The sequence below is a fragment of the Anser brachyrhynchus genome (assembly GCF_964034855.1).
Source record: "Anser brachyrhynchus genome assembly, chromosome: 6".
Classification (NCBI taxonomy): Eukaryota; Metazoa; Chordata; class Aves; order Anseriformes; family Anatidae; genus Anser; species Anser brachyrhynchus.
The window spans coordinates 41006981-41017747 of NC_137700.1; the positions used below are offsets into that span (position 1 = coordinate 41006981).

Below are 10767 nucleotides of genomic sequence, written 5' to 3' on the forward strand. Positions count from 1 at the left end.
CACCACCTTTAGTAATTAGCTTAAATAAATTGAGCCCGTGTCATCTGTTATGTGCTGCATCCTTCAGACTGCTAAGTTTGATTTCAGCTTTGATTCAAAGCTAGAAGTGATCAGTACCAGCTGCTCAGCCAAAGGGCAGATCACATTTTCCCGGTCCTCCGCCTTCTTCATCCCAGCTCTGAGCCAGCCTATTGTTTGTTACAACTAATTAATCCCACATGCCCCAGCTTCCAGTGAGCCTCACAAAAAGCAGATTTTTGTATTTACTGCATGTCCAGTAAATTATTTCCAGTTCTGAATACATGTATAAGTACATGGATGTATACACATGTGTACAACACGCACACAGCCAGACTTGTCTTTATTGTTCATGGCTGTTTGGTAACCACCATTGTTGTCCTCCCAATTGGCCAAATGTGAGAAATTATAATTATGTATTATTATTTAGGCACCTCTGTGCAGGGCCAGATGTTCAGCTATTCATTTCAAACCCAATGACATGGCACTAGGCTTTGGTGTCACTGCACTGCACTGTACTGCTGGGACCTGGATGTCTTCTCCGTGCCCTTGCTAGACTGCTGCCTGTTGCCATTGGCTGCCTTTGGGAGAAGGAAAAGGAGAGATTTCAGATGTTATAGCCAGAATTTTTATCACTGTATCTAGTTAAAATTGCCTGACACTTCCTTTTAAATGACTCCTGTTTTCAGTTATTTGCATCTTCAACAAATGGTAGCCATTCTGTTTTCTGGGTGTCTGCCCTAGGGTTTTTTATGGCTATTTCCGTTAATATAGTTCAACTTCTCCCGAGGGAACACATTGCATTTTACCATATTAAAGTAGACCTAACAACCACCTTACTGAGTAGGTGTCAAGCTTCCACGTGCTGGAGCAAGGAGCAAAGCTTTGGTGGAGGAAATCAGTTTGTGTTACCTCTGGCTAACCTCACAAATCTCAAAGGCTTTAAAACCTCTTACTGCAGGTGGTTGGTGGAAGCTTGGAAGCTGGTAGCTGTGTCAAAAGAGTACATGCCTGCTGTGAAAGCAGCAAAGGAGCTCTTTCCAGCTGCTTTTGGTTGAGCATCATAAGTTTCACCCATGCTTCCCTTGGCCTTGTGCTTGGCCACACTGAGGAAGACGAGGGGACTGAGGAGGAGCGCACCAGGCTGAACACAGAAATAAAAGAGTCAGGTAGGGTGGAAATCAAGAAGCAGTAAATCAGAAATTAAAATGAATCTTGTACAAGTCAATTGGTTGGCACACAATGGAGTATGTTTGGGGGAGAGTTTAAGGAAGAGTTTTGCTTGTTTGTTTGTTTTTCTTATCTAATTCCATAATTTCCTATGTAGAAAAGGAATGTGATTCTACTTGAAAAATCAAACATTTTTAGGAAATGCCTGTAAGACCTCAGTTTGGTCTCCCAGCATAGTTGGAATTTTGTGCTGCATATGCACAGTGCATAAAACAAACCAGGCTGGGAAGGGAAGAGTGCTGTGTAATGAAGGAGGTCGACATCAGTACAGCTGCTGCTTCCTCTGCACCTGCAAGGTGCTCAGCACACCAGATGGGGAACAAGAACGATGCCTGTCTGCCAAGATAAATGAACATTGCCCTCCCAGACTAGAAGTCATTCCCCTTGCTGTGCTTCTGTGCTTTCTGGAGCATGTGTGAAATCATGGTGCCAGGGAAATTGGGAAAAAAAAGCCAACCAAAAAAGGTGAAAGCAGAGCTGAACTGCACAACACCCCACTACAGGTGGGAATCCTGTGTTGCATCTACCACTTTGAATAAGAAAAAGCCTGGGACCTAATGAGGTAACTTAAAAACCCGTGGTTAGATAACAAATGAGGCAGTACTTGAGACCTGGAAACTGTTGCATACTTCTGGCCCCGATGGATCTTGCTCTTGTCTGTGGTTTCTGCCTTGATTTACACTGGCAATCCAAACTGGCTGCCCCACAAAGGGTTTTCAAGATTTCAGAAATGGTATTTCCTTACCACTGTTTATTATTATAACAGCTAAGAACTTTTCTAATCAAAGACTAATTGATTTCTATCAGTGTTAACCTTAAATTGAAAATTCTGTGTTTGCTATTGGCTAGATGTAAATGGAAAAAAAATTAATGTCCCTATACAACCCTTGATACTCTGTTTTGCTGCATTGCACACAGTAACGTCTCTGGGTTGCACACTTTGTGCCCTGTACTCTGGTTGTTATCATTAAAAGTTTCCTTCTGAAGTACAGAGGAGTTCTTTTTTAAGTGAGTGTCATTTGGCCCCTAACTGTACAACTCTGAAGTTGATCTCATGGGCTAAATTCAGTTCTGAGTGTCCCAAACCTACCAGAAGTAACTACTATACATGCAGAAAACACAGGAATAAACCTTTCCTTCAGGGTGGTGCAACTAGCTCTTAATGGGAACAACTGGATTGTAATTGCTAACCAAGTTTCTGCAAATTTTAATAATATTTGCATATTTTTATTCAATCATATGCAGAAAACAGAAAATAAAAAGTGATTTTTTTTTTTATAAGGAATTTTTGTTGTAGCTTAACTTCTTTATTTTACAGGCCAATAATTACACTGAGTTTGCTATGGCTCAGTCTCTTACAGTAAAGATCTTTGTCTACATATCTTCCTCTGGAGGGTTTTAAAGTGAAATCTCAAATGAAATTCACATTTGTAAGTACAATCAATTCAGAAGCCTCTCTTACACTAAAATTACCAGGGACAAAGTAAGGTGTTAGCATTTACAACCCGCTTGTACTTCAGAATCTGTCTCCCTTCATTTGTTGTTAGAACTGCAAATTTAACAACAATCCAGCTGTCAAGTGTAATTAAGCAGGAAAAGTCCATACACTAGCTACAGTGCAGCATAATTAGTACGTTAGCACTCCTAAACCTCTTTACTTGATGAGGAAGGGGTTAAAAAGCCTGTAAAAGTTCTGAAGACTTGTTCTGCAGGATATTAAAAATTAATGTGTTGTCATCATCATCACCACGAACACAGTTACTGTTATTACTACCAAGACTCCCATTAACTGGATATTCATTAATGTTAAAAGTCACAGTCAGCATGAGATTCAGCAGACTCCAAGCTCTGGAGGAGGACGTGGAAAGTTACCTGGTGGAGTTTCAAGAATGGATTTTCCTTTTTTGCTGCTTTTCTTCGGTTTTAACTGTTTCTTGCTCGGTTTGAACCCTGGGTGCTCCTCTGGCTGTGCAGCACGGATAGTTCCCTCCTCTCCAGGTTGCTCCGTGAAAGGAAAATACTCTTCTCCGGGGTACGGAAAGGAGTAATAATGATCCCTGTTGCTAATCTCCTGCAGATAATAATCCTGATCGTCCATGGGTACAGCCCGGGACAGATCCCCCAGCAATAGGAGCCCAAAGGCGCAGAGAGCGAGGCAGAGCTGAGGCGAACATGAGCTTTCCTTGCCAAGGGCGATCATTAGTGTTTGCTTTCTCTTCTGCAAGCCCCTGAACTTTATTCGGGAAGAAGGGGAAGCAGAAAGCCCTGGCAGGGGGATAAGGGAGCCCGTCTGCGGAAAGTGCCTCTGCTCTGGGCTAGTTTGCAGAAGTTGCGAGGCGTGCAGCGGGACAGAGGGCTGCGGAGGGAGGGGGCAGGAGCGGGATGCATGTGATCGCTGGGCTTACCAGCCAGACAGACGGACAAGCGCACGCGAGGAAGGCAGGGCGCTCGCTCTGCCGGTGCCTGGCAGGTGTGATCTCCAGCACAACTCTCTTGCTGCTTTTCCTTCCGTTGTTGTCGCTTTCTTCCAAAAACACTGCTAGGAGGCAGATCTGGCTAAATCCCCTAAGAGTTTCTTTAGTCTTCCCACATGCAGCCGATCCAAGTGAGCGTTTAGTCAGAGAAAAGTAGAATTGGCAGCATGCCTTCGCCTCCCAGCCTGCGTGTAAAAGTGTTTCCCTCCCCTGGGAGATGCTGTGCAGGATGGGGGTGGGCACACACAGCCCTGGGCGAACCTGCCTGCTCTGACACTCGGCATGCACACGTACGTGTGATCAGTCAGTGTCAAAGAGTCCTCATGCCATGTGTGATGTATTATAAATCTTTTTGTTATATTTTTTCTTTTTAACTTTTACAACAGTAGCATCCCTCTCCAGCACTGATCTCAGCTTCCCTGGTTGCCCCAAACAATATAACTAAATACACAACATGCACCAGTTTCTCATAGGCTTCTCCTAGGACATAGGGGTGCTCACTGGACATGGCCCAACTGAACATCAGGAAGCCCTTTTTCTCTCTTTTTGGAAAGATCCTGACTTTTGTTCTCTCTGAAACATCTTCCAAGCAGATTAGGTTGCACTGTGCTAGCAGCAGCACACGTGCAACCCAGTGTCGTTAATGGAATCAATTTGTCTGGGGATAAAGTCTTGTCTTTCATCTTCTTCTTACCTCCAAAATAACCTTCAGCGCTGAAGGAAATGTGCAGCCATTGGCCCACATGAAATATGAATCCTCACTCCTGTGCTGAAAATACCAGCTTATATTTTCATCATGTATATTGAATTTCTTGACATTGTCCAATCACCTAGGAGAAAGTATTACATCTGTTACTCTGCTCTTCATTCTGCCTTTGCAATCACATTTTGTGTGTGTTTCTCATAACTTTAATAACATAATAAGCACAATTTCACATCTCAGTACCTATATCTTTTGGAATATTTGGTTTCCAGACTGTGGGTGATCCGGTCCCCTGTACTTAAGTATTGTCTTTGCTTTCTTGATCACTATTCCAAAAGCAATTTAGTGAACACATTCTGTCTATGGTCCTCCTTTTTGCTGACACACACACAAAAAAAAAAAAAGAAATTGTTTTCACCATTGATTTTATTTTCAGTCCGATAGTTTATATTTTACATGTTTTAAAAACTCAGAACTATAAATTTCTCTTTTTTTGAAGATAGGGATTTTCATTTTCCAAAACTAGAATTAAAGGTGTTTTGCTTTTCCACTGCTTTACTGAATTATAATTGAAAAAAAGGCAGTTAATGTTAAAAATTAAGCTTTTCAGATAGTTTTATCTGCAATAGAAGGCTTTGTGACATTTGGCGCAGTTCGTGCAGTGACTGGGGGAAATGTGGGAGCTCAGACACACCAAGCACAGTGTGTGAAATAGGCTGCTTGTCCTCTGTATTCAGTGGCAGGCTGAATATCCTGGATATCCCAATTTAGCAATTTCACAGATGTTCGTACTTTGTTTTCCCTTTCCAAACTATTCGGTCCTCTTTCTTCATCCCAACTTCCAAGGACAGAGCACGAGGTATGGAAGATGTACATACTTTTGTTACTGTTTGCAGCACAGACACTCTTTTGCAAATACTGTGGACATTTTCATGTCTACAGAAGTCATCACAGAGTTGAATTTTCCATGTCATCATTAATGACCTACATTTTTGGTAACTAAAGAAGCCCTAGCTGCAAATTCTTAAAGTCATTGCAGTGATCGAAAGTGTTCCATAGAAACAGAAGAGGATTTACATTTCCAAGCAAAACAAAGTATTTTCATGCAAGGTAGAATCATGTGTACGTTAATTAAAGACTGAGGAATGTGATTTGGGGGAATTTTGTATTATTTACTTTCATCAATTCTATAAATGCATATTTCAATAATATATGCATGTAAAGACCATGTATATTCTTTTGTACACAACAGCTGCTCTATAAAATAGTATCTTCTTGTAAAGAGTCAACTTTATTTTAATTCATCCTACTTATATTAGTTATGTTATTTTTTTTATACTATACTATATATTATGTATATTATATATTACATGTTATATATTAAATAGTATATATTTATCATATATTAAAGCAATGTGTCGCATATGATTTGGACCTCTTTACTAGATAACCATGTATTATGTCTGCATATAAGTAGATGCATGACTATAGCTACTTCTAGTACAGCAGGAAAAATCTTCTCCAATACTAGCCATATACCATCAACAATACCATTTGTTTGATACATGCAAAAGCTTATATTTAAGTGACACAAATATCACCCAAATGTTACCTAGATCACCCATCAAAATACCTTTTTATTTGTGTACCCAGCAGCTGATTGCTGTATGTTCACGTTGTCGTGAGGTGATGGTGGTATTTGCTGGAGATGAAGACTCAGCTGGAGCATTCATTTGCACACAGCTTCCTAAGAATGTCACCATTCCATGATTATGTGAAATGTGGCTCAAGTGACAGTAGTGTCTGTGTGTTTTCCTCTCACCCCTAATAATTTCTGAATTCTCTGGCAAATTACATGCAAGTTCATCAAAGCAATGAAGGTCTCAACAAAGTTTCTATACGTCGTGGCTATCTGAGAGTCCCTGCAAGGGCCTCCTCACAAATGATCTGTGGTGAGAGGCCACAGCACGAGCTTGCACATTGCAGGAAACAGGAGAAACCATGCCCAAATATGCCTCTAGGGACATTCAAACCAGAAGAGAACCTTGGTTAGGAATTCATGGTCAGCCATGAGGACACATCCAGAAGGATAAATTGAGAGATTCAAGGAGCTGCAGGTTTGCTTGCACACCTCCATTTCTGCAAGTAACAGTGTTGCAGAACTTCAGGATAGGCCCCAACCACTCCTCACCTCTCAGAGCCACCACAGATAACTCTATCCCTTCTCTCCATGTGTCCATACCTTCCTTCTCTCGACAGCAGTCACTGACTCCTAGCCGCCCAGAGAGACTTACTCACCCAAACATGTCTATATCTACCAACACCTATTTCTACGTCCCTGCCCACGTCTGCACCTAGCTTGCCTACATTTCTTTCTCTTGAACTTTAGTACTTTCTGCTAGTTTGTATTTCTTACAACTTGGTCAGAATGCACAGAGGGAGCACTCCTAAGAAATGGCTGTTATTCCTGTGGATTTCTGTCTGCAAGCATTGCTGTTCCTGGTGGACCCACCTCTGCTTTCAGGGTATGCATGTGGCCAGCCAGCTGCAACCATGGCAAAGCCTGTCTGTGGGCAGAATTTAGGTCTTCCTAAGTATAAGAAGTCTTTACCCTCTTTTTCTCTCAGTCAGCATCCTAGCAATATACAACTTACAGGAAGGGAGATGTTTTTTCTTCTTAGAGTAGCATGGGAGTATTAACCTCATTGAAGTCTCATTAGTTGAACTGAGAGATGTTCTTGACATGAGAAGGGCTGCTCCTTATTTTTGCCTGTAAAGTATCACAAAAGCTTTTAAAAACTTGCAGTTGATGTGAAAGGAGATAAAGCAAACTAATATTTCTGTAGAACGACTGTAGCTAGCCATATCCTCCCTCCTGGAACAATGCCCATGACAATGTAGATGTCATTCTACATAAATTTTTGTTCCGCTGAAGTGAAATACTGCATGCTGTTATCAGGAAATTAGCAGGGGTTTCCCCCCCTGTTCCCGAGAATCATTTATTTGCAAGATTATGGTTTACCCTCCAAGCCGAGTTAACATTTTTCAAGCTGTGTTCTTTGAGCTAGCTTCGTCAACAGCCCTGGAAAAAGACACTTCCAGTTCCCCCTCGCCCCAGCTGCAGGCAAAAAGCAGCACCCTTTCCCACCTTTCCTGTCCCTTGAGATTTATTTTTTTTTCCCAGCTCTTACTTCAGATTGAAATTATATGGCTTTGATGGAACTACTAGTTAAAGTCTCGGATAACTGGGCTCCATCACGCTCTCCAGCCCCTGCAGCCTTGTTTTTCCCTGCCCAGATGTCAACAACCCTACCTTCCAGGAGTTCTGATTCAGGAATGCATTTTTACTGAAGACAGGTAGGGTTGTATGTGTAAGCACTGTCCTGCTTCAAGATCTTCCTTTTTATTTACACAATGCACAATCACACATTTCTTACTTAATTCTACTTCAAATTGGTCAGTGACTCCTGCAACTTCTCTTTTTGAATGTGTGCATCATTTTTTAATCAGAGAAAAGCTTAGTGGTGGGAAGGAAAAGATGAAGAAATAGGCATCCCTCTCATTCCCATTCCTCGGTAACTTTCTGAGGTAGCACATAAGGTTTCTATATGTCTTGGCAACAAAACAACACTAAAAATAACTTTTCTTCTGAACACCAGAAAAGTTTTTCTCCCTTTGTACTTTAGATCTGTAGTAAATCACAGAGAACAGAGCGGAGCAAGAAAATAGAATTAGTTTTTAAGCAGTCTTTTTTTTTTTTCTTCATAAATCATTTTACTCCTGCTGTCAACAAGGTCAAAACATATCAGAGGAAATGGAAACATAAAACTAACACTGGGAAACACGAAGTAAACTGCATTTAACATTTATATGTCACTTAAGTGCTGGTTCTTATATATGTAACTGAGAAGAATTTCAGCTAGCTGCTTTTCTGCAGCATACCTGTGTTTACTGCATGCACCCATGTGATACCCAGGCTCTTAAAAGCCTATTTGCACTTGTTTGCAAGTGTCACTCTTCCTCCACGAGCTGACTGGATACAAACCCAAGCTCTGATAGGGAGACGTTTAATTCGTTGTTAAGAGAGGTTTGACCTAAAGGGGAATATGATTATATTACCAGGTGAGGGATGCCAAAAATGTGTGGGATCTCAACTTTTGTCTTCTGAACACATAAAATAATGACAAAAAATATGAGTGAGTCTGAAGAACAGTCACTTGTGCTCCCTTCCTTTGTGAGCAGGCTGGTATTCCTTTTTGAAAATAGATTTTAAAATAAACACATGACATCAATGAAAGCAATTATTTCCTTTAGAAATTGCTTATTTTAACTGGTTAGAAATGCAGCATACATTCTGCCTGGGGAAATTAGCCCAGTGTATTGTCTTTAACTTTTCTGGTAAGAACAACATGACCTTCAGATAATCATTCAGCATATTGCCTTTGTGTTTCTCTCTGAAGAAGGAGCTCAGATTGCCATGGAAACAAAAGTTCCTTGTTCTCTTATACTTCCCTGTGCTATGATATCATTTTTGCTGTATGAACCCTTTCCTTAGCAAGAAATGGAACCGTGGGATTTTCATGTTTTGAGCATCCCAAAGTCATCTTAGGTGATGGCTCAGTTCACGGCAGAAATGCTTTGAATGTGGATCAGAGGCTTCACACATCATCCTTATTATTTAAGGATACTTAGATCAGACAAATTTGCTTCAGTCCATTTGTGCTGGAGAAGTGAAAAATCTCTGCATACTCTTTTCCGGAGTTTTCTTTTCCCTTCCATGCTGAACAGATGAGAAGAAGAAGCATTTTGAGAAAGACAACATTAACCCATGACATAAACAAAGCCAAAAAGAATTTCTGGTATTTTTGCAAAGAATGCAATAGTTCGTTTTTTTATGATGGGAACTACATTTCTTCATGCCCCAGAATGCCTGTAGATTTAATGTTGACAACACATTGCCCTGGCATTTGGCAGTCACTGCTGGATCAGAGCCAGTAGGATTATCACCAGAAAGGGGACTGAAGAAGCTGCCACGCGATTCAAAGGTCTGTAATGCTAGCAGTACAGAAAGAAGAACCAATATTTTTTTTTCCCCTAATATTATTTTCCTTTGGCTGATTAATCAGCATTTGAAAGACTGGGGATCTGCATTAGTCAATAGTTGAAAGTAGAGTTTTTTGCATCAATGAAGATAGAGCAAATTTTATGTGTCTTTCATTTTAACTGTAAGGCCAAGCTAGCATTAGGGCTGCAGAGATGACTGGGTGACAGTGGTTTTATGGAATAGTTGGAGAAAATGGGAAGAAATGCCCCAGCTTTGCAGGCAGACAGGCTGTGGGTGATGTGCGGCAGGAGCGGCCTTTTTGCTTTACTTGTACAAAAGCAGCCACTTCCAGCAAATTCCCATGGACATCACCTACGTGCCAACATCTGAATTTCAAAAAGTAATGACTCTCACATTTCTGTCTGGTATTTCCTGGACCAAAATTGCTGTACATGTGCCATGTGGAGTGTGAGCAGTATGTTTAACACATCCCAGGCAGCAGCAGGGAAATGCAATGCGGAGATTGATGAAACTCAGAAGCCTTTTTTTTTTTTTTCCCTTTTTCCCCCCCCCCTAGAATTTGTTCAATATCCACAGCCTAAGTGTAGCCTGAGAAGTCACAGACAGAAATCTGGTGGGACTGAAGATGACACATAAATGTAGCAGTCTTTGCCATGCCAAATGCAGTAGAGCGGGCAAATGTGACACAAGAAAGCAGCCATCAAAATTATTATATTTAAGAGCTTTTTAAAGACAATAGCAAGGAGTGATTCCTTTCAGATTAAAGTAGTATTCATGGCTGTGATTCATTTGGACTAATAAATAAATAATGCGATACTTCCATAATAACTATGTCCCTGCATAGTTTATATCCAAATCTGTACAGACTCAACATTAATTTAGACACTTCATTATTTACAGCTAATGTATTTGTTTGAAGGTCAGAAGAACTGATTTTTTTAATTGTCATAATCACGTTTTTGACAAAATGCTGGAAATACCTTCCATAATGCATTTACTTATTAAAACAGCGAAAATGCAAGAATTTATGGGAAAGATAAGTTCCAAAATGAGTCTTCACTTGTCATGCAGTAGGCATCAAAGATTCATGTCAGACTTACATTACTCGATATGACAGTATAGATTCACAGCTGTGTAATAAACTCGTTTGAACCTGACTTATAGCTGTTAAAAAAGTACTTGTGCCAGCCTGTTGGATAAAGCTAGTCAAAAGGTGGAGAGAGAGGCTCTGAAAATACAGTGAAGCTTTAAGGCTGTGCAGATGTTTACTAATATGT

The 10767-nt window shown here is 40.7% G+C and overlaps 1 protein-coding gene across 1 annotated transcript in view; it reads right to left on the reverse strand.

Moving 5' to 3' along the window:
* Positions 1-3839, reverse strand: part of CPXM2 (carboxypeptidase X, M14 family member 2) — a 75184-nt gene extending 71345 nt beyond the window's left edge. Inside the window, exon 1 of the mRNA XM_080598681.1 lies at positions 3121-3839. Within this exon, the coding sequence (XP_080454807.1) occupies positions 3121-3448 (328 nt within the window). The 5' untranslated portion in view covers positions 3449-3839. The remainder of the gene's footprint in view (positions 1-3120) is intronic.
* Between the last annotated feature and the right edge of the window lie 6928 nt (positions 3840-10767).